Source organism: Staurois parvus, unplaced genomic scaffold, assembly GCF_062004578.1.
Source record: "Staurois parvus isolate SC_StPar_1 unplaced genomic scaffold, SC_StPar_1.0 ptg001001l, whole genome shotgun sequence".
In the NCBI taxonomy this organism is placed as follows: domain Eukaryota; kingdom Metazoa; phylum Chordata; class Amphibia; order Anura; family Ranidae; genus Staurois; species Staurois parvus.
The window spans coordinates 177501-205356 of NW_028318797.1; the positions used below are offsets into that span (position 1 = coordinate 177501).

General features: G+C 46.4%; 2 protein-coding genes across 2 annotated transcripts in view; both read right to left on the reverse strand.

Annotated features, from left to right (window-relative positions):
- LOC149441353 (NACHT, LRR and PYD domains-containing protein 12-like) overlaps positions 1-27856 on the reverse strand; it is a 268132-nt gene that overhangs the window by 93179 nt on the left and 147097 nt on the right. The gene's annotated exons all lie outside the window — the stretch shown is intronic.
- Positions 24504-27856, reverse strand: part of LOC149441354 (ribonuclease inhibitor-like) — a 28969-nt gene continuing 25616 nt past the window's right edge. Inside the window, exon 5 of the mRNA XM_089657449.1 lies at positions 24504-24897. Within this exon, the coding sequence (XP_089513575.1) occupies positions 24879-24897 (19 nt within the window). The 3' untranslated portion in view covers positions 24504-24878. The remainder of the gene's footprint in view (positions 24898-27856) is intronic.

The following is a 27856-nucleotide window of genomic DNA, read 5'->3' on the forward strand; positions in this document are numbered from 1 at the left end:
GGAGAAAGAAGAAGAAGAGGAGAAAGAAGAAGAAGAGGAGAAAGAAGAAGAAGAGGAGAAAGAAGAAGAAGAAGAGAAAGAGGAAGAAGAGAAAGAGGAAGAAGAGAAAGAAGAAGAGGAGAAAGAAGAAGAGGAAAAAGAAAAAGAGGAGAAAGAAAAAGAGGAGAAAGAAGAGGAAGAAGAGAAAGAAGAAGAAGAGGAGAAAGAAGAAGAAGAGGAGAAAGAGGAAGAAAAGGAGAAAGAGGAAGAAGAAGACAAAGAAGAAGAAGAGGAGAAAGAAGAAGAAGAAGAAGAGGAAGAGAAAGAACAAGAAGAAGAAGAGAAAGAGGAAGAAGAGAAAGAAGAAGAGGAGAAAGAAGAAGAGGAGAAAGAAAAAGAGGAGAAAGAAGAAGAAGAAGAGAAAGAGGAAGAGAAAGAAGAAGAAGAGGAGAAAGAAGAAGAGGAGAAAGAAAAAGAGGAGAAAGAAGAAGAAGAAGAGAAAGAGGAAGAGAAAGAGGAAGAAGAGGAGAAAGAAGAAGAGGAGAAAGAAGAAGAAGAGGAGAAAGAAAAAGAGGAGAAAAAAGAGGAGAAAGAAGAAGAGGAGAAAGAAGAAGAAGAGGAGAAAGAAAAAGAAGAGGAGAAAGAAAAAGAGGAGAAAGAAAAAGAGGAGAAAGAAAAAGAGGAGAAAGAAAAAGAGGAGAAAGAAAAAAAGAGAAAGAAGAGGAGAAAGAAGCAGAAGAGGAGAAAGAAGAGGAGAAAGAAGCAGAAGAGGAGAAAGAAGAAGAAGATGAGAAAGAAGAGGAGAAGGAAGCAGAAGAGGAGAAAGAAAAGGAGAAAGAAGCAGAAGAGGAGAAAGAAGAAGAAGATGAGAAAGAAGAAGAAGAGGAGAAAGAAGAAGAAGAGGAGAAAGAAAAAGAGGAGAAAGAAGCAGAAGAGGAGAAAGAAGCAGAAGAGGAGAAAGAAGAGGAGAAAGAAGCAGAAGAGGAGAAAGAAGCAGAAGAGGAGAAAGAAGCAGAAGAGAAGAAAGAAGAAGAAGAAGAGAAAGAAGAAGAAGAGGAGAAAGAAGAAGAAGAGATGAAAGATGAAGAAGTAGAGAAAGAAGAAGAAGAAGAGAAAGAAGAAGAAGAGGAGAAAGAAGAAGAAGAGGAGAAAGAAGAAGAAGAGAAAGAGGAAGAAGAAGAGAAAGAGGAAGAGGAGAAAGAAGAAGAAGAGGAGAATGAAGAAGAGAAAGAAGAAGAAGAGGAGAAAGAAGAAGAAGAGGAGAAAGAAGAAGAAGAAGAAGAAGAGAAAGAGGAAGAAGAGAAAGAGGAAGAAGAGAAAGAAGAAGAGGAGAAAGAAGAAGAGGAGAAAGAAGAAGAGGAGAAAGAAAAAGAGGAGAAAGAAGAAGAGGAGAAAGAAGAAGAGGAGAAAGAAAAAGTGGAGAAAGAAGAAGAGGAGAAAGAAAAAGAGGAGACAGAGGAGAAAGAAGAAGAAGAGGAGAAAGAAGAAGAGAAAGAAGAAGAAGAGGAGAAAGAAGAAGAAGAAGAGAAAGAAGAAGAAGAAGAGGAGAAAGAAGAAGAAGAGGTGAAAGAAAAAGAGGAGAAAGAAGAAGAGGAGAAAGAAGAAGAGGAGAAAGAAGAAGAGTAGAAAGAAGAAGAGGAGAAAGAAAAAGAGGAGAAAGAAGAAGGAGGAAGAAGAAGAAGAAGAAGAAGAAAAGAAAGAAGAAGAAGAGGAGAAAGAAGAAGAAGAGGAGAAAGAGGAAGAAGAGGAGAAAGAGGAAGAAGAGGAGAAAGAGGAAGAAGAGGAGAAAGAGGAAGAAGAAGAGAAAGAGAAAGAAGAAGAGAAAGAGGAAGAGGAGAAAGAAGAAGAGGAGAAAGAAGAAGAAGAGGAGAAAGAAGAAGAGAAAGAAGAAGAAGAAGAAGAAGAAGAGAAAGAGGAAGAAGAGAAAGAGGAAGAAGAGAAAGCAGAAGAGGAGAAAGAAGAAGAAGAGGAGAAAGAAGAAGAGAAAGAAGAAGAAGAGGAGAAAGAAGAAGAAGAGAAGAAAGAAGAAGAGGAGAAAGAAGAGGAGAAAGAAGAAAAGGAGAAAGAAGAAGAGAAAGAAGAGGAAGAGGAGAAAGAAGAAGAAGAGGAGAAAGAAGAAGAAGAGGAGAAAGAAGAAGAAGAGGAGAAAGAAGAAGAAGAGGAGAAAGAAGAAGAAGAGGAGAAAGAAAAAGAGGAGAAAGAAGAAGAGGAGAAAGAAGAAGAAGAAGAAGAGAAAGAAGAAGAGACAGAAGAATTCCTGTCCGCTATTATATTTGACATTGAAAAGTATTGCGGTTGCAACAATGTATCTATTTGTATCTGAAAAAACCCCATCTGTATCCAAAATGGATACAAATAGATACAATGTTGCAACCGCAATACTTTTTAAAGTCAAGTATAATAGCGGAGCTCTCTGCAGGGACAGAAGTAATTAAATGCCGGCCGTAGACAGGAAGAAAATCGGCCAATTTTTTTTACTGTTGGTGGTAACGTCGGCCTATTGAATGACCGATTTTTCGTTTTTTTGTTAAAAAAAACGGCCGGTTTTCTCCCTGTCTATGGCCTGCATAAGAAGGAGATTTACAGCAGCTGAAGGAGGGAGGGATCCCTGCAGAGGAGAAAAGTGCTGTTGAGCACTTAGGAGACACCCAACATCCATTCCATGGTGCAGCAAATCTTCGCAGGTTCCATTTATGTGAACAAAAAGCGTATGAAGCCTGTTAGGCTCGCAAGGAGGCGAGCGCACAACTTTACCATTCTAAGGATTCACAAAAAGTCATCATTTTTATTTTTGGATCACGCAATCACTTCAATTTTTGGACTATTATTTATTTATTCATTGTTTGATCAAAGGGACGTTTTGTATTGATTTATTTAATTAACCTTTTCTGGGAATATTATAAGATTCACAGTTTTATTTAATATTTAAAACGTGGCATTGTTTTGTTTTTTGTCTTTTTGGATATATATTCTATAATATTATTATTTGTTACACTGAACATCTGCTGTATATTGGGAGCGCGACATATAGGTGTTATTATGGGGAATAAATCTTGCCACTGACACCAATGATGGGGCACTATTCCTCCCACTGACACCAATGATGGGGCACTATTCCTCCCACTGACACCAATGATGGGGCACTATTCCTCCTACTGACACCAATGATGGGACACTATTCCTTCCACTGACACCAATGATGGGACACTATTCCTCCCACTGACACCAATGATGGGGCACTATTCCTCCACTGATACCAATGATGGGGCACTATTCCTCCCACTGACACCAATGATGGGGCACTATTTCTCCTACTGACACCAATGATGGGACACTATTCCTCCCACTGACACCAATGATGGGGCACTATTCCTCCCACTGACACCAATGATGGGGCACTATTCCTCCTACTGACACCAATGATGGGGCACTATTCCTCCCACTGACACCAATGATGGAGCACTATTCCTCCTACTGACAACAATGATGGGGCACTATTCCTTCCACTGACACCAATGATGGGGCACTATTCCTCCCACTGACACCAATGATGGGGCACTATTCCTCCCACTGACACCAATGATGGGGCACTATTCCTCCCACTGATACCAATGATGGGACACTATTCCTCCCACTGACTAATGATGGGACACTATTCCTCCCACTGACACCAATGATGGTGCCCCATCATTAGTGTCAGTGTGTAAGGAATAGTGTCCCATCATTATTCAGTGGGAGGAATAGTGTCCCATCATTGGTATCAGTGGGAGGAATAGTGCCCCATCATTGGTGTCAGTGGATGAAATAGTGCTCCATCATTGGTGTCAGTGGGAGGAGTAGTGCCCCATCATTGGTGTCAGTGGGAGGAATAGTGTCCCATCATTAGTGTCAGTGGGGGGAATAGTGCCCCATCATTAGTCAGTGGGAGGAATAGTGCCCCATCATTGGTGTCAGTGGGAAGAATCGTGCCCCATCATTAGTCAGTAGGAGGAATAGTGCCCCATCATTGGTGTCAGTGGGAGGAATAGTGTCCCATCATTAGTGTCAGTGGGAGGAATAGTGCCCCATCATTAGTCAGTGGGAGGAATAGTGCCCCATCATTGGTGTCAGTGGGAGGAATAGTGCCCCATCATTAGTCAGTGGGAGGAATAGTGCCCCATCATTAGTGTCAGTGGGAAGAATCGTGCCCCATCATTGGTGTCAGTGGGAGGAATAGTGTCCCATCATTAGTGTCAGTGGGAGAAATAGTGTCCCATCATTGGTGTCAGTGGGAGGAATAGTGCTCCATCATTGGTGTCAGTGGGAGGAATAGCGGCCCATCATTGGTATCAGTGGGAGGAATAGCACCCCATCATTGGTGTCAGTGGGAGGAATAGCACCCCATCATTGGTGTCAGTGGGAGGAATTGCACCCCATCATTGGTGTCAGTGGCAGGAATTGCGCCCCATCATTGGTGTCAGTGGGAGGAATTGCGCCCCATCATTGGTATCAGTGGGGAGAATAGTGCCCCATCATTGGTGTCAGTGGGGAGAATAGTGCCCCATCGTTGCTGTCAGTGGGGAGGAGGAATAGTGCCCCATCGTTGCTGTCAGTGGGGAGGAGGAATAGTGCCCCATCGTTGGTGTCAGTGGGGAGGAGAAGTAGTGCCCCATCGTTGGTATCAGTGGGAGGAATAGTGCCCCATCATTGGTATCGGTGGGAGGAATTGCGCCCCATCATTGGTGTCAGTGGCGAGAATAGTGCCCCATCGTTGCTGTCAGTGGGGAGGAGGAATAGTGCCCCATCATTGGTATCAGTTGGTGTCAGTGTGGGAGGAACAGTGCCTCATCGTTGGTGTCAGTGGGGGAGAGGAGCGGCTGCTCCTTCTTCCAGTTCGGCCGCTCGATTTTTGCGGGGCCGCTCGGCTCCGCCTCCTCGCCGGTGATTGGTCGCCTGTGTGCCTTTCCAGTGCTGGCGCCCAATCACCGGTGAGGAGGCGGAGCCGAGCGGCCGCGTGACCATCGAGCGGCCGAACTGAAAGAAGGAGCAGCCGCGCTTCCTGGACCGGATCGTCGTGGGACCGGAGCCAGGTAAGGTACAGCAGCCCCTCTGCCCACCCCTGTACTTAGTGTCCGTTGGAGGAGGAGGGGGGGCGGCCCCGCGCCGCCCCTCGAAAAAGTGCCGCCCTGACACCCGGCTCGCACCGGCGTATAAGACGACCCCCGACTTTTCAGAAGATTTTCAGGAGTTGAAAAGTCGTCTTATACGCCGGAAAATACGGTACTTTACACGTATTGGGATTTTTTCAGCAAAGACACAGAGCAGAATACATTTTGGTCTAAACTGATGACGAAATTTGATTTTTTAAAAAAAAAATTTCCTGGACATTTTTAATAGCAAAAAGTTAAAAAAATTGTTTTTTTTCCTCAAACTTGTCGGTCTTTTATTTTTTTTAATACCTCAAAAAATTTAAAAAACGCACAGGCGATCACATACCCATGAAAGAAAGCTCCATTCATGGGGGGAAAAAAAGGACATAAATTTAATTTGGGTGCAGCGTTGCACGACCGCGCAATTGTCCGTTAAAGTAACCCAAAAAATGGCCTGGTAGGGGAGAGGTGATAAATCCTCAGGAGGGCAAGGGGTTAAAAATGAAATAGCGTTTTCGGATTGTGGTGCTCAGATGCAGTTCTGCTTTAGGCTGTATTTGCGCTCTACGCGGGTTCAGGATATACATCTGGCCGATTGGGTGTCAAGGAAGGATTTGCTTGGCTCCGCCCACTGTTCCGGATTATCCTCTTATTTTGGGAATATGTGAGGGGCGGACTGACAGGGGCGGACTGACAACTCATGGGGCCCCCGGGCAATAAGGGATCATGGGGCCCCTGTGTCTTTGCCCAAACTCAAAAAAGCCTATGAAAAAGGTACCAGGGGCATCTCATGGGGCCCCCTACTGACCCCGGGCCCTCGGGCAGTGCCCGAGTTTCCAAATGGTCAGTCCGCCCCTGGTTCTAAGGAGACTTTACTTTCCTATTGTCTAGAACACGGGTGTCCAACTGGCGGCCCTCCAGCTGTTGCCAAACTACAAGTCCCATGAGGCATTGCAAGATTGTCAGTGGCAAGCATGACTCCCACAGGCAGAGGCATGATGGGACTTGTAGTTTCGCAACAACTGGAGAGCCGCCAGTTGGACACCCTTGGTCTACAGAGGGGGAGCGAACGCCGCTCAGCACCAACCCCAGGAGTGCAGGGTGTCAGGTGTATGTAGTGGCCTCAGCACCGCGCTACCCACGCCACCGATGCGTTTTGTCCCGTCGGTGGGGGAAACACACAGCTACATTTAAAAAAAAAATTTTTTTTTTACTATTTTGGGTTCATTTTCCTTTAATAAAAAAAAAAAATCAGGAGCTATCCATGACCATTCCCCGGCAAATGGAAGCCCAATTTGTGCGGAAAAAGGCGCGGTGTAATCCACCAAAGTAGTTGTGATGGTCTGTACGGTTTTACTAACACAGGTCAAAGTTGCAAAACTTTACTTAGGCGTTAACATTAGCTTGCCTTTAGGCGGGAAGGGGTTCAAGTAGAACTAAAAGGTAAAACAGTTTTTTTTTTTTGTTGTGGGCTGTAATCGAGGGTTTTTGCTATCTGTGTTCCATCGATGAGATTTCCCTTCACTTCCTGTCCCACAGCCAAAACAGGAAGTGAGAGGAAATCCCTCCAAAGTGAGGGAATCCCCGAACTAGCGTCCACCATTGGAAGATTTCCTCCATATTCCTGTCCTTTCGCTCTCAGTGGTAATGGTGACCAGGACCAATGGAAAGGGTGAATCTCCCTAATGGGGACTAATCCCTCTCCACTCCATCCAAAACGGAAAAAAATGTGGAGTGGTGAGGGGTTAGAACCCCCCGTCGGGTTTTGTTTTTACTGTCTGTGTCCCCCGGGGAAGGGGATTCCCCCTCTCTATGACCCCTGTCACCTAAAGTGAGAGGAGATCCAACATTGTAGAGCTGTGACCTGAGCAGGAAGTGAAGAGAAATCATTCAACGGGGACAAATGTTCTGTCTAAAGTGAGATTTACTCTCATTTCCTGTTGTGTCCCCAGTACAGGAAGTGAAGGGAAATCTCCCCCAGGAGACACAGGCCACCGATAACCGGATAGGGGTTCAACCCTTTCCGTACCCCACCCAAAAATATCTATAGACCTTCATCTCCTGGAGCAGGGGTGTCAAACTGACGGCCCTCCAGCTGTTGCGAAACTACAAGTCCCATCATGCCTCTGCCTGTGGGAGTCATGCTTGTAACTGTCAGCCTTGCAGTGCCTCATGGGTAGTTCTGTAACAGCTGGAGGGCCGCCATTTTGTGTCCTAGAGGGTGGGGGGGATGTGTTGGATTGTGTGGAAGCTTCTATCAGCCGGCTCTCATCCTTCAGAGGTCGTGTCCACCTTAAAGGGGAGCTCCGGGCAACAACTCCAACTCAGGAATCCATCGGTAGAGGGAGAAGCAGCTCACCTGGAAGAAGAATCCAATCTGAGAACATTCCGGGCTGGAAATGAGGACTGTCTGAGGGACCACGCTGCTCCTGTCTGGTCAGGACTGGCCATCGCACACAATGGAGGGAGGAGAGAGAACTGAGGAGACCCCGCCCCCTCACAGCCGTCTACTTAGATGTTTCCATCTCCCAGATACTCTCCTGTGATTGGCTGAAATGGCTTCTCACTCCCCTCATAGTTATCACCTCAAATGTTCCCGCCTTTCATCTCCTCTCCTGTGATTGGCTGAAGAGGCCTCTCACTCCCCTCATAACTATCACCTCAAATGTTCCCGCCTTCCATCTCCCCTCCTGTGATTGGCTGAAGAGGCCTCTCACTCCCCTCATAGTTATCACCTCAAATTTTCCCACGTTTCATCTCCTCTCCTGTGATTGGCTGAAGAGGCCTCTCACTCCCCTCATAACTATCACCTCAAATGTTCCCGCCTTTCATCCCCTCTCCAGTGATTGGCTGCGGAGGCCTCTCACTCCCCTCATAGTTATCACCTTAAATGTTCCCACCTTCCATCTCCTCTCCTGTGATTGGCTGAAGAGGCCTCTCACTCCCCTCATAACTATACCCTCAAATGTTCCCGCCTTTCATCCCCTCTCCTGTGATTGGCTGCAGAGACCTCTCACTCCCCTCATAGTTATCACCTCAAATTTTCCCGCCATTCATCTCCCCTCATAGTTATCACCTCAAATGTTCCCGCCTTTCATCTCCTCTCCTGTGATTGGCTGAAATGGCTTCTCACTCCCTTCATAGTTATCACCTCAAATGTTCTTGCCTTTCACCCCACTCCTGTGATTGGCTGCGGAGACCTCTCACTCCCTTCACAGTTATCGCCTCAGATGGCACCACCTCCCACATACTCTGCTGTGATTGACTACAGAGACCTGTCACTCACCTCACAGCTGTTACCTCAGGAGCCTATCACTCCTCTCAGAACTCTCCCCTCAGAACTCTCCCAGCTTCTGTCCTGTGATTAAGTGAGGGAACCTGTCACTCATCTCACAGCCGTCCTCTCAGGTGTTCCCGCCCTTTATATCCTCTCCTGTTATTGGCCACAGAGCCCCCCATCACTCTCCTCACGTATGTGCCTTCAGGTTTTCCCAGATGCTCTGTGGTGATTGGCTGAGCAGTCCTGTCACTCAACTCAGTTCACAGCTGTTCCCTCATGTGTTCCCGCCTCTCAACTCTTCTGTGATTGGCTGAGCAGTCCTGTCACTCCCCTCATACATTCCCGCCTCCCTGCTCCTCTCCTGTGACTGGCTGAGGAGAACTGTCCCTCCCCTCAGTTATCTTCTCAAACATACCTGCCTCCTAGCTCCTCTCCTGTGATTGGCTGAGCAGTCCTGTAACTCACCTCATAGTGCACAGCTATTCCCTCATGTGTTCCCGCCTCTCAACTCTACTCCTATGCTTGGCTGAGCAGTCCCGTCACTCCCCTCATACATTCCCGCCTCCCTGCTCCTCTCCTGTGATTGGCTGAGGAGAACTGTCCCTCCCCTCTGTTATCTTCTCAAACATACCTGCCTCCTAGCTCCTCTCCTGTGATTGGCTGAGCAGTCCTGTCACTGCCCTCACAGTTTGCTCATACATTCCTGTTTCCCAGCTCCTCTTCTGTGATTGGCTGAGCAGTCATGTCCCTCAGGCAGACCTGCTCTGTACAGAAATGTCATCTCTCTGTTCCCGCCTCTCCCAGTGTGAGGGGAGGAAAATGGCCGCTGTGGGGTGTGAAGTACGCTCTGAGATCTCCGGGTGTATTACAAATCTGAGGAGACCGGTCACATGACACCGAGAGGACTGCAGAGAAGGAGGTGATTGGTTGTTCAGGGTGAAGCAGTCACATGACACGGGGACACAACTAGAAGTAAGGAGTCACTGCTGAGAAAGAGAATTATGACTGAGAAGGGACATTCCACCAATCAGCATCCAGAGGTGGAATGTCACCTGACCACACAATATCAGCTGACCACACGTCACCTGACCACACAATGTCACCTGACCAATGGTGGAAGTTCCAATTTTTTATTTCAAACATTATTAATAGAATGGTTTATTATGTAAAAATTTTCAATTAAAAACATTTTGAAAAATTATACTTTTTGGTTATAAACTAATATCGTTTATTTTTTTTTTTTTTACTAAAAAGATAACTGAATAAATTTTGGCCAAGATTTATGAAGATAGTCCAATCCATTATGCTCCCCCAATCCGCAGATCCGATCCATCCTGCGGGGATCATCACCCCGTATAGGTTGCATGCTGACAATCCCCGCAGGATGGATCGGATCTGCGGATTGGGGAGGATAATGGATTGGTGTAAAAGCAATCAGTGTAAAAAAAAAAAAAAAAAGAAAATCTTCATCACCCCCCACAAGTAGTACAGTGTACTGCTAGGGTGACAGTATGTAAAAAAATAAATAATAATATAAAAAAATAAAAATGTAAAAAAAATTTAGAAAAATTATAATTTTTGGTTATAAACTAATTTGTGTTTTTTAATTTTTTTTACTAAAAAGATTCACTATGGTGAAACTGTACTGCTAGGGTGACAGTATATTAAAAGCAAAACAAAAAAAAAACAAATAATAATATAAAAAAAATAAAAATGTAAAAAATTTTTTTGAAAAATTATAATTTTTGGTTATAAACTAATTTGGTTTTTTTTTGTTTTTTTTTTAACTAAAAAGATAGTTGATGCATTTTGGCCAAGATTTATGAGGAAAGATTATTTATTTGCAACATTTTATAAGAAAAACACTTTTTTTTTTTCAAAATGTTTGGACTTGTTCATTTCTATAGCTTCCATTTTGCTCAATTCCGCAGATCCGATCCATCCTGCGGGGATCATCGGCTTACTTTACAACTTACCTTCTCGTGGAGCGGGTCCGGTGTCACCCCGTATAGGTTGCATGTCGATGATCCCCGCAGGATGGATCGGATCTGTGGATTGGGGAGGATATGGATTGGTGTAAAAGCAATCAGTGTAAAAAAAAAAAAAAAAGAACATTTTCATCACCCCCAAGAAGTACAGTGTCACTATGGTGACACTGTACCGCTAGGGTGACGGTATGTTAAAAAAACCCCATAAATAATAAAATAAAAATTTCAATTTTTTTTTAAAAATTATAATTTTTGGTTATAAACTTACTTGGGTTATTTTTTATTTATTTTTTTACTAAAAAGATAGCTGATACATTTTGGCCAAGATTTATGAAGATTATTTATTTGCAACATTTTATAAGAAAAACACTTTTTTTTTTTTTTTCAAAATGTTTGGACTTTTTCTTTTATATATCATTCATTATGCTCAATTCCGCAGATCCCATCCATCCTGCGGGGATCGTCGGCTTGCTTTACAACTTATCTTTTCGTGGAGCGGGTCCGGTGTCACCCCGTATAGGTTGCATGCTTCATAAATCTTAGCCAAAATGTATTCAGTTATCTTTTTAATAAAAAAAAACAAAAAAAAAACAAATTAGTTTATAACCAAAAATTATAATTTTGAAAAATGTTTTTTACATTTTTTTATATATATATATATTATTTATTTATTTATTTTACTGTCACCCTAGCAGTACAGGGTCACCATAGTGACACTGTACTACTTGTGTGGGGGGGGGGGGGTGATGAAGATTTTCTTTTGTTTTTTACACTGATTGCTTTTATGTATAATGTATATTACACGCCATTGAAGGGCGGTCGTAGCGCGGTCCTATTCACCTGAACGGGTCACATTCAGCGGTCGTATGTCTACTAAACGCGACAGGGGTGTATTTTTTTTTTTTTTTTACATACAATCCACTCCAGTGGCTGAGTTGGGTAAAGGGGGCAGTAAAACTGTAGCTCTACCACCTAATTTTCCCCCACTTCCCCACCACAAGCGTAAGCTGGGCCTCAGGATCCATTCACATCTGGGCGTTTGGTAAATTATTTTGCGCATTTTCTGCACGCTAACGAAAACGTGCGTCATGTTTGCAAAGGTGTTCATTGTTAGGCTACTTTCGCACTGATCCGCCGCCGTTTTTTAAAGGACACGGGACTTAACCACTTCCAGTCCGGACACTTCCCCCCCCTTTCAGTCCGGACGCTTTCCCCCCCTTCCAGTCCGGACGCTTTCCCCCCCTTCCAGTCCGGACGCTTTCCCCCCCTTCCAGTCCGGACGCTTTCCCCCCCTTCCAGTCCGAACGCTTTCCCCCCTTCCAGTCCGAACGCTTTCCCCCCTTCCAGTCCGGACGCTTTCCCCCCCTTCCAGTCCGGACGCTTTCACCCCCTTCCAGTCCGAACGCTTTCCCCCCCTTCCAGTCTGGACACTTTCCCCCCTTCCAGTCCAGATGCTTTCATCCTCTTCCAGTCCGAACGCTTTCACCCCCTTCCAGTCCGGACGCTTTCACCTCCTTCCAGTCCGGACACTTTCACCCCCTTCCAGTCCGGACACTTTCACCCCCTTCCAGTCCGGACACTTTCATCCTCTTCCAGTCCGGACACTTCCCCCCCCCCTTCCAGTCCGGACACTTTCCCCCCCTTCCAGTCCGGACACTTTCCCCCCCTTCCAGTCCGGACACTTTCCCCCCCTTCCAGTCCGGACACTTTCCCCCCCTTCCAGTCCGGACGCTTTCCCCCCTTCCAGTCCAGATGCTTTCATCCTCTTCCAGTCCGAACGCTTTCACCCCCTTCCAGTCCGGACGCTTTCACCCCCTTCCAGTCCGGACACTTTCATCCTCTTCCAGTCCGGACACTTTCATCCTCTTCCAGTCCGGACACTTCCCCCCCCTTCCAGTCCGGACACTTCCCCCCCTTCCAGTCCGGACACTTTCCTCCCCTTCCAGTCCGGACACTTTTCCCCCTTCCAGTCCGGACACTTTCACCCCCTTCCAGTCCGGACACTTTCATCCTCTTCCAGTCCGGACACTTTCCCCCTCTTCCAGTCCGGACACTTTCATCCTCTTCCAGTCCGGACACTTTCCCCCCCTTCCAGTCCGTACACTTTCCCCCCCTTCCAGTCCGTACACTTTCCCCCCCTTCCAGTCTGGACACTTTCATCCTCTTCCAGTCCGGACACTTTCCCCCCTTCCAGTCCGGACACTTTCCCCCCCTTCCAGTCTGGACACTTTCACCCCCTTCCAGCCCGGATGCTTTCACCCCCCTCCAGGCCCGACGCTTTCATCCTCTTCCAGTCCGGACACTTTCCCCCCCTTCCAGTCCGGACACTTTCCCCCCTTCCAGTCTGGACACTTTCATCCTCTTCCAGTCTGGACACTTTCATCCTCTTCCAGTCCAAACACTTTCACCCCCTTCCAGTCCGGACGCTTTCACCCCCTTCCAGTCCGGACACTTTCACCCCCTTCCAGTTGTAAGCCGTGTACCGGGGGGGCTCCCCAGGATACAGTGAAGTCACGAACGAGGAAAGCAACCCCAACACCAGCTTTTGCCACAACAGAATATTACATAGATGTGGCAGATAAACACAACCCCAAATGCTGGGAACATACAATAAATTTACATACACCCAGCCCAAAGGCTGAGACCCTTGTGCTGCACAGCATGGCGCCTTCTGATGGATGAAGGTAGAAAGTAAAGTAATTTACCTACTGGGGGGCACAACTAAGCCGCCACACCTTACCCGTTATTACCCTACAGAGCAGGAATCAGTGTATGGGAGTACGGTATGGGCTAGCCTGCGGTGCAGCACAACAGCTTACAATCTTACACAAATCTACAGTATTCCCCCTCCCATAACTGATCCTGTAGCACGTGCCTGAGTATTCCTTCTGAGCAAAACGCCAGTCTGGCTTGAGTTTGTAGGATTTTATCAGCTCTCCAATGTGAAATGTCACTTTAAGTTGTGGAGTCCTTCCAATGATCAGCAATAACACTTGTGGCCGGACACAGAGACCCTAACTAACTATAGGCCTGGACTCAGTCTTATAGGCGCCAACACTGAAGGAGGTGTTGTCAAGGTCCTACCTTTTCCCAGAGGTTATGTTACTCCATGTGCTAGCATCCATCTTGGATTTCTGCTGAGCATGATGGAAATCTTTTATGCCTTCAGGTCTCTGAGGTCCATCCCCCAGAGGGGTGTGGCTGAGTACATATAAGCCTGGGATCTGCACATGCTCTTTGCACTTGTGTCTTGTTCTTGCTACAGCTCTGTGTATATGCTCGTGACTCTTCTGGTATTCTGACTCGGCTTGTGACTAAGACCATTCTCTGTGTTTTCCTTTGATCTGACCTTCCGTTGCTGAACCCGGCCCGTGACCTGTGATTCTCTGTCTACTGTTCTGTACTGTTTTGTCCCGTTGTTATTGACCCGGCTTGTCTGACTACGCTATTGTCATTCTCACCAGCTACACGCCATTGGCGGCGGCCATTACCGCAGCTGGGGTGTCTCGGGGGCCGCGACCTGGTCCCTGGTTGCGTCAAGTCCATCCCCACCATCAGGGGCCCTGGTGAAGGGCAGCCTGGGACTTAGACTCCGCGCCCTGAGGGACTTCAGTCTGTTGGTGGTGGTTGTCGTCAGCCAGTGCGTTACCCTGCCACTAGGCCTACCTGTCCGTTCCACAGCCCTGCCCTGACAGGTGTGTGCACAATTCTTACCGACCCGGGTCTGTATTGGAGCCGCTGATGACTCTGAACAGAACAAAAGTCTCTCCACTAATCATGTGATATTATCAGCAATGTATGTTGCTTAGCTCCTCTGTCCTCATCAGCTTCCTGGCTGCAAATCTTCCCCTCTTTGGACAGGATTAGTGTCTTGAACACCATCAGCTTCACTCAATGGGATTTCTGATTACGGAGGCAGTCTTCACAGCTGGATGGCATCTGATTCTCAGATCACACAGCCCCCCTTCTCTCTCACAAGCATGGCTGCTCTCTCTCCTTCTTCCTGTTCACTCTCCAAGTGTCAAACCCCACCCCTTCATGAATATAGAAATCTCTATGCAGTCTGAGGCTGTTAGAACAAAACAGCGACATCTTGTGGCTAAACTTCAGAATGTCAGAACGTTTTTAATTTACTTCAGTCAGTGTTCAAACAATGACAGCTGTTTCCCCATCTTACATGCCACCCCACTAGAGGTTGTAGTCCTCGGCAACCCTCCCCATACAAACTCATTCTGGGCATAAGGCTGTGGGGGCACACCAGCATTGGGCCTTGTTGACCTTCGTAGAACGACAGGCTCAGAAGCACTGGGGACGTCAGGCACATTTAATGGGGGAGGAGCTGCTGACTGCTCAACACTTTCCCTTGGTGGCAAACTTGCTAAGGTTGGAGCATCTGAGGGTACCAGGGCAGGGACAACCCACCATTCCTCCCCCTCCTCTAAGGGGATTTCCCCTGTACTCTGAGCAGGAGGAGCCATCCCCTCCACGCACACTGGTTCATCAAAATTACAACGCCTCAACATGTTACGGTGCAAGTTTCGTGAGGGCCCCCCAGTCCCTATTGGCTCTACCTCATAGACCGAGATGGCAGGGTCTACCCTCCTCTTCACGGTGTATGGGACCGCCTCCCACCGCCCATCCAACTTTCCAGACGGCTGCTTGGCTTTGACTATCACTCGATCACCTGGGGCATACCCTTCCTTCTGCACTGGTCTTGGATTGGGATATACCACTTGTCTAAGGCACTCCCCCACAACCTGAGTCTGCGTTTCTTCTTGGTAAGCGGGCTCGATCAGGACCTCCAGTCCATTCAGTCGTCGTCAAGCCCCAACCGGGAACATCAATATTCGCTCATGTCGAGGCAGGATCTTCACCGGGGTCCTCTGCGGCACCCTCACATGTCCAATGGGCCGACCGGACATGTCGCCCTTTCGCAGACTACAGCTCCTCACCATCTGCCGTAGAACCTTCTGGGTTGGCCAGTGTGTGGTGGCCCGTTGTCAATACCTCGGCCCTTCTTTGGCATAGAGTTGGTGGTCTAGGTCTCTCAGCACGTTCATACCTAGTGTCACGTCCATCCCTCTCCTGGACGAATGATCCACCAGCATGACCCCCTTCTTGCCGACGTCTTGCCCACACAGCCGGACCCGCATCCAGACTATTCCTCGGACGTCCATCTCTCTGTTAAGCCGTCAGCTTCATGACACTCCCATCTTCCGGCTCCATCATATGTCCAAAGTGTCTTTAGAAGAAATCCAGAGGCATAAGGGTGCATTCCGACCCTGTATCAACTAGGCAGCGTACCTTCTGGCCTTCCAACTTGGCTTCCATAACGGGGCTGCTGGCATACAGGTCGTGTTTCTCATGCTTAGGGCTTAGCTTCTGGTGTACCGCCGCAGGACGCCCAGCTACTACGGCGGTTGGAAGTTTAACGTTGTCTCGGACTTCATCTGTTCTAGGCACTCTCTGGCCATGTGGCCATACTGTCGACAAGCCCAACAGAGGGGTTCCCTTTTGACGTGCCCCCGCAGCTGAGTTATCCTGAGTGGAGTGGCGCAAGGTGCTAAGGTAATTTCCGGAGACCAGAGAGATTCTGCCTTCATCTGGGACGCTTCCAGCCGAAGTTCTCTTAATTCTCCCTTGGCATCAGAGACACCGCTCTCTCCTGGTTCTCCTCTTACCTATCCCGATGCTCCTTCAGCGCTTCCTACAACGGTGCCACCTCGCCTTCCCTCCCCCTCTCTGTTGGAGTCCCCCAGGGCTCTGTCCTTGGACCCCTTCTCTTCTTCATCTACACCTCCTCCCTTGGCAAACTCATACACTCCCACGGCTTCAACTACCACCTCTACGCCGATGAAACTCAAATTTACCTCTCCACCCCTCACCTCATCCCCACATCACTCACCTCCTAAACGACATCTCAGACTGGATGTCGCTCCATTTCCTCAAGCTTAACCTCTCCAAAACCGAGCTTCTCGTCTTTCCCCCTGCCCGCGCCCCCCCCCCCCATCCTATCCATCACTACCAACAATACCACCATCAATCCTGCCCCGCAAGCCAAAGTCCTTGGCGTCATTCTGGACTCAAACCTTTCCTTCCAACCTCATGTCAAATCACTTACAAACACATGCAGGCTCCACCTTCGCAACATCGCCAAGATACGCTCCTTCCTTACCCCAGACACCACTAAACTACTAGTACACTCCCTGATTATCTCATGTATCGACTACTGCAACTCCCTCCTCACCGGCCTACCCCAGTGCAGGCTCTCCCTGCTTCAGACCATCCTGAACTCAGCGGCTAGACTCATTCACCTCACCAACCGCTCCACCTCTGCCACCCCCCTCTGCCTATCCCTCCACTGGCTCCCCATTGCCCAACGCATCAAATTCAAACTACTCACTCTGACCTATAAACCCATTCACAACACTGCCCCTAACTACCTCACCAACCTGATTCCCAGGTACCACCCTACCCGTACCCTTCGCTCTTCACAGGACCTCCTTCTATCTTGCTCCCTGGTGTCCTCCTCCCATGCACGACTGCAAGACTTCTCCAGGTCCTCCCCCATCCTCTGGAACTCACTACCCCAATCCATCAGACTGTCACCTTCCCTCCTCACCTTCAGGCGCTCCCTGAAAACCCACCTCTTCAGGGAAGCCTACCCCACCCTCACCTAACAGCTGTTCTCCTTCATTCCTCCCACCACTCCATTCCCCATAGCCTTTTCCTCCTGTACCACTACCCCTTCCCTTCTTGATTGTAGGCTCGAAAGAGTAGGGCCCTCTAACCCCTCGTGTGCTGTTTGTAGTTGCTGTACTGTTTCATGTATTGTCCCCCCTGTATTGTACAGCGCTGAGCAAATCCTTTGGCACTATATAAACTCGATGTAATAATAATAATAACTAGAAAATCTAAAATTTCTGGGGAAATTGTGTGAAGTGTTCTTGCATCCAAATGATTGATGAAATGTAAGCAGTGCACATGGGAAGCCTGATAGAGTGAGAAATGCATTTCAACTTGTATTTTGCAGCTCACAGTCCAGCCTGGGTGACTCAGCTGCCTGAGTCATCTTTGGTTGCTATGGCAACTCACTCAGTCAGTCACAGAAAGCTGACAGGCTTTTGTAAACACACTGCTCCAACTTGCCAACTTCACTGGCGATTGCCATCTTCAAACGCTTGTAGTTTTAAAAGTATAAATGCTACTGTGAAGAGGTTTATATTGTGAGAATCACAAGAACCAGACCTACATTTTGATGTATAGTATGTCTCTGAAATATTAAAAGTGAAGGCACAGTTGCAGTTTAAAAACGTCCCTTAAAATTTCAGGTGGCTGTGAGTCAAGATTCAATGAAAGTCAATGGGAGGGGTGAGTTGCAAACAAATGGTCATATTGTGAAAACTATCAGGACTATGGCTTAGCCGTGGACATTTTTAGTGACAGCAGGGATAGCTGAACGTTGTGATATAAGATATGTGTAGGTGGGCTTGAAAATGACAGAGTGATGGCAGTTTACAAATCATGTTCTGATTTTTCCTTCCACACTCTAGCTGTGCTCTGCTCCCACTCTAGATGCACTATTCATTCCTATGGGAAAATTTCACCACAAAAACCGCGATATTTCGTGAACCATTCGGCGAAACGTTCCACAAAGTAATAGCAATCCGATCGGGAACAATCCGCACGTTTTGATATATTACTTGTCTTTGTAGTGTAAAAACTGTGGGAGGAGTTAGCGTGGAAAATTTGGCTATAATAAGAAACGGAAAAAGAATATATTTGTGAGAAAACAATAAGTGTTCTTTGCAAGAACACTTAATTCTGTCCGCAGGGCCTGGACCACATCCTTTAAGGATTCTGAGTCTTCAGATGCAGACGGACCTCTTGTAGCATGGGTACTACACACTATTCTCGCCGTCACAGGTATGCACTCTTCCTCTCTCTCCACGGCAGCTAAGTAGATGCTGTAGAATGTCATGTCGGGCCCCGTCCGGGTCATCTCTTGCAATTTGTCCTGTAAGAACTTGTTGGAGAGCCCCACTATGAACTGGTCTCGTAGTAGCCGGTCCACCTCCCAGAAAGCTCCCATGGCCTCTGGATCTCGCCGCTGTATTTCATTTAGCGTCTCCTATAGGGCATTGGAGTACTGCATCGGGGGTCTCGCCCTCTCGCTGTGGTTGGTTGCAGAAGTGGCTCCGCAGCTGCACTACTTTAGCACGCCCCCCTTTGGCTCTCTCCAGCAGGGAGAATATTTTCTCTAGTGTGTCTCTATCAGATTCGGGCCTTACCATTACTGTCCGTCTCACGTCACCCTCTAGAGCCCCCAATGCTCTTTTTTAATTTTTTAATTTACTTCAATCAGTGTTCAAACAATGACAGCTGTTTCCGCTTCTCACATTCCATCGGGTTCAGGTCTGGGCTCTGGCTGGGCCATTCCAAAATCTTCATCTTATTCTGGTGAAGCCATTCCTTTGTTGCTTTGGATGGATGTTTTGGGTCGTTGTCATGCTGCAAGATGAAGTTCCTCTTCATGTTCAGAAAAGGGATTTAACAGTTTATATTTACTAAAATAATTGCATTTCCATGTTCTGTGTACTGTGGGAGACCAGATATAGTGAATGCGGGGTCCGGGGAGAGCGGATATAGGGAATGCAGGGTCCGGGGAGATCAGATATAGTGAATGCGGGGTCCGAGGAGAGCAGATATAGTGAATGAGGGGTCCGGGGAGAGCAGATATAGTGAATGCAGGGTCTGGGGAGAGCGGATATAGTGAATGCGTGGTCCGGGGAGAGCGGATATAGTGAATGCGGGGTCCAGGGAGAGCGGATATAGTGAATACGGGGTCCGGGGGGAGCGGATATAGTGAATGCGGGGTCCGGGGAGAGCGGATATAGTGAATGCGGGGTCCGGGAAGAGCGGATATAGTGAATGCGGGGTCCGGGGAGAGCGGATATAGTGAATGCGGGGTCCGGGGAGAGCGGATATAGTGAATGCAGGGTCCGGGGAGAGCGGATATAGTGAATGCAGGGTCTGGGACAGAGCAGATATAGTGAATGCGGGGTCTGGGGAGAGCGGATATAGTGAATGCGGGGTCCGGGGAGAGCGGATATAGTGAATGCTGGGTCCGGGGAGAGCGGATATAGTGAATGCGGGGTCTGGGGAGAGCGGATATAGTGAATGCGGGGTCCGGGGAGAGTGGATATAGTGAATGCAGGGTCCGGGGAGAGCGGATATAGTGAATGCAGGGTCTGGGGAAAGCGGATATAGGGAAGGCGGGGTCTGGGACAGAGCAGATATAGGGAAGGTGGGGTCTGGGGAAAGCGGATATGCCGAGTGCGGGGTCCGGGGTTTAGTAACACTTTAAGTACCTCTACACTAGCTGACTGTTTGTACACCGCATACTCCTTTAACCCCTCGCCCTCCAGAGGATTCCCTCCCCCCCCCTTCCTGACCAGGCCATTTTTTGCGATACAGCACTGCGTTACTTTGACAATTGTCGTGCAATGCTGCACCCAAATGAAATTTACGTCCTTTTTTTTCCCCACGAATAGAGCTTTCTTTCAGTGGTATGTGATCACCTCTGCTTTTTTTTATTTTTTGCGCTATAAAAAAAAAAAGTGACAATTGAGAAAAAAAATATTTTGGCCCTTTTGCTATTAAACATGTCCAGTAAAAAAAAAGAAAAAAAATCAAATCTCGTCATAAATTTAGGCCAAAATGTATTCTGCTCCGTGTCTTTGCTACAAAAAAAAAATCCCAATATGTGTAAATTAATTGGTTTACGTGAAAGTTCTAGCGTTTACAAATGGCGGTATAGAGACTGGGATTTTTTTTTCCTACTAGTAATGGCGGCGATCAGCGACTTATAGTGGGACTGTGGCGGACATTTTGACACTGGGGGAGAACAGACTTGGTGTCACTGAAATCCCCACTGACACCAATACAGTGATCAGTGCTAAAAAAAAAAAAAAAAAAAAAAAAAAGCGCTGACACTGTACTAAGGGCACTGGGCAGGAAGAGGTTAATAGGAGGGGGATCAAAAGGGTGAACTGTGTGCTGGGAGTGTTTTACTAGGGGGCTGGGTCTGTGTGCTTCACTGTAATCACACTGCTCTGGATGGCTATGTTGTGCAGTGTTGCCTGAGCCGACAGGGAGGAGGACTGTTTGTAAACAAAACAGTTCTCAGTAATTACAGCACATTGGTGGGTAATCACTGGCCAGGGCGCTGTGAATGACAACCGTGTCTCGCGCATGCCCCCTACCCGGAGATGGAAAATCACATATATCTACGTGATTTGCGCACCTGTGACGCCCTGTAGCAGTATTTCTGCTATAGGGCGGTCAGGAATCGGTTAAACTACGTAAAGTCTCTCCGTCTTGCAGCAAATATACTCGCCATTCCAGCTTCAGATGTAACAACGAATACAGAGCCGTTCATTTACTAAAGGCAAATAGATTCTTCACCTTGCAAGGGAAGTTACACTTTGCCAAGGGGGGTTTCCTCTGTTATCTCATGGTGTAAATGAGTTCTTAACCATTAGCCGCCCGGCCAATGGCCGTTTGGCGGCTTCAGATGTGCTCCTCCATTCCGAGTGCACGCCATTTGGCGTGCTCCCGCACATGCGCCGTTTGCGCTAGTGCAGAGCGGCGCAGCAGTGCGATCTGTCGGCGGCCGTGCACCTCGGACACGGCCGATGACAGATCCGAGTACCGGCTCCCGTTGCTGGCACCATGTGACCTGCTGTGACCAATCACAGCAGGTCACATGACAGTTTTATACAATGGATGGCTTCATTCATGATGCCATCCATTGTATACTAGTGCCTAGCTGTGAATGCTCACAGCTAATCACATGCACATGTCATGTGATTAGCTGTGACCAAATCACAGCTAAGCACAAAAAAAAAAAAAAGCTGAATGAATCGATTTCATTCAGGTAAATGCTTGCTTATAGCAAAGTAATTCTTTGCTATAAGCAAATTGTGTAAAAAAAAAAAAAAAATACTGATCACTTCCCCAAAGTAGTACAATGTTACTATGGTAACATTGTACTATTTTGGTCATAGTAAAATATGAAAAAAAATCTTAAAAATAAAAAAAAATGTAATAAAAAATTAAATATAATAAAAAAATAAAAAAAAATAAAAAAAAAATATATATATTTTTTTTTTCATACTGTCACCAGTCAGTGTCCCTGATCACCGCCATGCCAGTTATATGATGACGCTGTACTGCACTGGTGACAGTATGTAAAAAAAAAAATAGTGAAAATAATTTTTTTCATTTTTTCATTTTCGGAAAAATTATGACAAAAAAATACAACTTCAAAAAACTCGCCATGCCTCTTATGAAGTACGTCGGACTGTCTACTCTGCAAAAAGGGGTCATTTGGGGGATATCTGTACTATTCTGACATTTGGGGGATATCTGTTCTGACATTTGGGGGATATCTGTACTCTCCTGACATTTGGGGGATATCTGTACTGTCCTGACATTTGGGGGATATCTGTACTGTCCTGACATTTGGGGGATATCTGTACTGTCCTGACATTTGGGGGATATATCTGTACTGTCCTGACATTTGGGGGATATCTGTACTGTTCTGACATTTGGGGGATATATCTGTACTGTCCTGACATTTGGGGGATATCTGTCCTGTCCTGACATTTGGGGGGATATCTGTACTGTTCTGACATTTGGGGGATATCTGTACTGTCCTGACATTCTTGGACCTCAAGAAATTAGATTGGCCGTCAGTACTTCAGGATTGATCAATATTCAGATCTATACCATAGTTTGTGAACTCTATAACTTTCCTACAAACTAAATAATACATCCTAATTTGGGTTATTTTCACCAAAGACATGTAGCAGAATACATCTCGGCCTAAATTTATGAAGAACAATTATTTATTTGTAAACTTTTATAACAGAAACAAAGAAAAATGTGGTTTTTTTTTCAAATTTTTTGGTCTTTTTTTGTTAATTTAGCAAAAAATAAAAACCCCAGCGGTGATTAAATACCACCAAAAGAAAGCTCTAGTTGTGTGAAGAAAATGATAAAATTTTAGTTTGGGTACAATGTTGTATGACCGCGCAATTGTCATTCAAAGTGTGAGAGTGCTGAAACCTGAAAAATGGCCTGGGCAGGAAGGGGTAAAATTGCACGGTATTGAAACGGTTAATCCACTACAAGGACAGAAAAACACCACCCTGCCCCGGAGCACACAGAAAACTATTGTATTCCATGTGCCCCATTCACACCACAATGGAACAGAGAGCTGCAGAGAGGAGAGGGGTGGAAGCATGTAACATGTCTGCATTTTTACACACTGCACTGAATCTGCAAGTATAGAAAAATTTCGATGTTCTAGAAAGGCAGTGTGCTGCTACTCGGGGCCATCTTAATATCATCATGGGCCCCCTGGGGCAAAGTAATGCACTGGGGCCCCTACAAGCCTGCCCCAATTTACACACCTACTCTCAAGAATTGCAACCGACTACTACTCACTGAACGCAACCCATTCCAATACAATGCAGCTTCCTCGCACCTGCGTGCGCATGGTTGTGGTGACAGTGATGCAGCATTTAGGGGGTTAAAAGAGGGGGTGAGGAGGTGACATATTGCCTCAATTGCACCTGAGAAAAAAACTGTGAGAATTGCTTTTCAGAAGAGTGGCAGCCTTTTTCAATCAGGGTTTAAGAGCAGCAGGGGGGGGGGGCATTACTACAAAGGTCAAGGCGGGAGGCGGGGTTTAGACTCGCTCACCAATTTTCCAGCTTCTAGTGTACTCCAATTTGCCACCTGTCCTGCACACCTTAACCACTTGGAGACCACCCTACAGCAGTTTTATTGCTACAGGGTGGCCGCTCTGTGCAGAACCATATGTGTAAATATATATATATATATATATATATATATATATATATATATATATATATATGTGTGATTCTGCATTTACAGGTAGGGGGCACGTGTGCGCCATCCTACCCGCGTTGTCATTGGCTCCTGTAGATGTCAGTCGCCAGGTCCTGGTCAGTGATTCATGGCTAGGACTTGGCGAATGGCGGAGCAACTGACAGAGAGATCTATGAATGTAAACAACACAGATCTCTCTCCTGTCAGTGAGGACATGCTGGTTTTTATTTCCCTGCAAAACAAGGAGATAAAAACCAGCACATCCCCTACTAAAACACCACACACTACATAGTTAAATCACTCCCTGACACACACTTAACCCTTTGATGGCCCCAGATGTTAACCCCTTCCTGCCCCGTGTCATTACTACAGTGTCAGTGCTTTTTATTAGCACTGATCCCTGTATTTGCGTCCCTGGGGATGTCAGTGGCAGTTAGTTCCCACTCAGTGTCAGAATACCCGTCGTACGATCCCAGTCCTGCTATAAGTTGCTGATTGCCACCAATTCTAGTATAAAAAATAAATACAAATATATATATAATATAAGCTTGTAAATGCTATAATTTTCACGCAAACCAATTTATATACACTTATTGGGACTTTTTTTTTTTTAACCTAAGACATGATGTAGCAGAATACATTTTTGCTTAAATTTGTGAAGAAAATGTATTATTTTTTTTTATTTGATATGTATTAAAGCAAAAAGTAAAAAATACTGTTTTGGTTTTTTTTGTGTGCAATATATTAGAAAAGACCAAAAAAAAACAAAAAAAAACACACACACAACCCAGTGCTGATCAAATACCACCAAAGGAAAGCTCTTTTTGTGTGAATAAAAAAAATGTAAATTTTCAGGGTTGGAGTATGGGCAGGGCTGATGGGGCAGGCACAGCAGGGATGAGATAGATCATGAAGAGGCAGGGCAAAGGCCTCTTCTGCATGCTTCGCTGTTCACTCCGAATCCTGTCTCTCAATATCTCAGAGAATTGGTGTGAGATATTGAGTAACAGGATCATCACCGCTACGGACATTATAAGAAGTCATAAAATAAAAAGGGTTCAGAATAATCTTTAGGTGCCACTCCGCTGAATTAGTGGGGTCCCTACAGCCCAGACTGTGTACCAACGATTAGGACACCAGAAAAGAGACTCCAGCTATAAGATGATGGGGTAGGACACACGTGGCGTAGTTATTAATGCATTCCACTTAAATATTGAATATCTTTACTTCTGTAAAATATCACAACATTGAATACAACAAGCAAAAGAACATACCCCTCCACCGTCATTAATATCAGACAATGTTGTCTAAGTTGCCCCCAAAACAGCAGCATAACCCACAAATAGAAGCGGAGGCCTTGGACATAAATGGCTTCAACCCACAGGTTGTATTAACAGTCTGACCTCTGTGCTTCACCCCACAAGGTACAAGTCCCTGCTGATGGAATAATGCATGGGTGGGTAACGGTTACCAGCAAAATTAATTTTGAAGGTGAAAAAAAAAAATAACTAAGATATGTAAACTTAAAGAATTCCGATTGCTGATTCCAAAGTGAAATAATCGCGATAGACAACGATGGATCTAGAAGTATTCTTGTAACCTGCGGAATAGAGACATGGTTAGGTAAATGGATAAAAAAAAAAATCTGTCATTCTTAAACGTAGTCACTTATAACTGGAATCCACTAGTTGCATCACTGACACCTCTTGTTAGAGTCCAGCGCTAGTCCTAGAAGTTCAACAGAGCAGGATGGACAAAATCCAGACTGATCTATAATTAGACATTTCACTTTTCTTCATACACTATATTGCCCCAAGTATTGGGCCGCCGGCCTTTCCATACACATGAACTTTAATGGCCCCCCAGTCTTAGTCCGTAGGGTTCAATATTGAGTTGGCCCCGCCCCTTGCAGCTATAACAGCTTCAACTCTTCTGGGAAGGCCGTCCACAAGGTTTAGGAGGGTGTCTATAGGAAAGTTGGACCATTCTTCCAGAAGCACATTTGTCAGGTCAGGTCTCCGTTCTAATTCATCCCAAAGGTGATTCATCCCAAAGGTGTTCTATGGGCTTGAGGTCAGGACTCTGTGCAGGACAGTCAAGTTCCTCCACCCCAAACTGGTTCCTCCATGTCTTTATGGACCTTGCTTTGTGCACTGGTGGGCAGTCATGTTGGAACAGGAAGAGGCCATCCCCAAAATCTTCCCACAAAGTTGGGAGCATGAAATTGTCCAAAATGTTGCCCAAAGAGTTCCCTTCACTGGAACTAGGGGACCAAGCCCAACCCCTGAAACACAACCCCACACCATAATCCCCCCTCCACCAAACTTTACACTTGGCACAGTGCAGTCAGGCAAGTAACATTCTCCTGGCAACCACCAAACCCAGACACGTCCATCAGATTGCCCAACAGAGAAGCGTGATTGGTCACTCCAGAGAACACGTCTCCACTGCTCTAGAGTCCAGTGGTGGCGTGCTTTACACCACGGCATCCGACGCTTTGCATTGCACTTGGTGATGTAAGGCTTGGATGCAGCTGCTCGGCCATGGAAACCCATTCCATGAAGCTCTCTACGCCCTGTTGTTGGGCTCATCTGAAGGCCACACCAAGTTTGGAGGTCTTTAGCTATTGACTCTGCAGACAGTTGGCGACTTCTGCACACTGTGAGCTTCAGCATGCACTGACCACGCCTTGTCATGTGACGTGGCCTACGACTTGGTGGCTGAGTTGCTGTTCCCAGTGGCTTCCACTTTGTTATAATCCCACTAACAGTTGAGCGTGGAATATTTAGTAGCCCGGAAATGTCACGGATGGACTTATTGCACAGGTGGCCACCTATCACGGGACCACGCTTGGAGTCACTGAGCTCCTGAGAGCGACCCATTCTTTCACCAATGTTTGTAGAAGCAGTCTGCATGCCTAGGGGCTTGATTGTATACACCTGTGTCCATGGAGGGGATTGGAACACCTGAATCTCATGATTTGGAGGGCTGGCCCAATACTTTTGGCAATATAGTGTATGTTTGTGAGATGTTCTAAGGAAGAAATAGCCAACTAGGAGACTGCTTTCCCACATCTGTAAAGAAAGATGCAGGAGAGAATCCTGAGGCTGAAGCAACGACCTCAGGCTCTGGTGCTGTCTGGCTGGAACTCTCTAGATTGACATCTGGTACTCCCAGCTGAAGCGGAAGAGGTTCTGTCCCTCAAAACATGTAAGCCTTAGGACACTGTGGAGACTTCCCTTACCACTGACTGGGTACCATGGTCCTAGAGGTGGTCTCATCTGCATCCTACTATATGCCTGTATATTACATGTGTTTGTGAGCAATGACCTACTTTTTTTAAAAATGTTAATAAAAACTGTGTTTTTTGGTAATGCACTAATACTCTTCATTTTATCATCAATTCTAATCATGCGAGGGCACCCACAGTCCTGAGAGGGCAGCAAGACCTTTAGCGCCATATCCAGTAGCCAGACAGGCAAACCACACTCTTAAGCACCGCCTCTAAGCGCAGGAGGTTGTATTATTGTTTCAGCTATGAAGGGTTAATCATAGCAGACGCAAAGGTGTTAAATGCCATTCTACCAGAAGCAACAGTGCGCAAATGTTAAGCTGTAAAGGGTTAACCATTCTCAAGGCAGGCCTACATGTGTTCACTGAAGTGGAGTAGATAAGCACATTCCTGCCCTAGCATCCAAGCACACAGAGGGTTCATTGCCTGAGAGTCAGTATGGGGTATGAACAGCACAGATAAGCCACATGATGTTTGCAAGGAGAGAAAGATTTTGAGGATCAGGTACCTTACTCTCACCCCCTTCTGGATATACACTCACCGGCCACTTTATGAGGTCCACCGGTTCAATTGCTTGATAACACAAATTGCTCATCAGCCAATCACATGGCAGCAACTCCATGCATTTAGGCATCTAGACGTGGTGAAGACAACTTGCTGAAGTTCGAACCGAGCATCAGAAAGGGGAAGAAATGGGATTTAAAATGACTTTGAACGTGGCATGGTTGTTGCTGCCAGACGGGCTGGTCTGAGTATTTCAGAAACTGCTGATCTACTAGGATTTTCCCACACAACCATCTCTAGGGTTTACAGAGAATGGTCCAAAAAAGAGAAAATATCCAGCGAGTGGCAGTTGTGTGGAGGAAAATGCCTTGTTGATGTCAGAGGAGGATGGGCAGACTGGTTGGAGATCATAAAAAGGCAACAGTAACTCAAACAACCACTCGTTACAACCAAGGTCTGCAGAATACCATCTCTGAACTCACAACACGTCCACCCTTGAAGCAGATGGGCTACAGCAGCAGAAGACCACACCGGGTGTGCTGCCACGCAGCTTTACTGTTTAGCAGTTGTTATTTACATGTTATGTTATAATGTTATTTGGTATCATCCACACACCCCTGCTGTTTTTGACTAGTTGGTTGCTTCCAGCCTCCATTTCCTGTTGTAACCCCCATTTTTGTTTAGTGGTTATCAAGAAACTGTAGAGTGAGGAAGTTGTGACATCACTGGAAATTTACCTATGAAAACACCTTTATGTTCATAC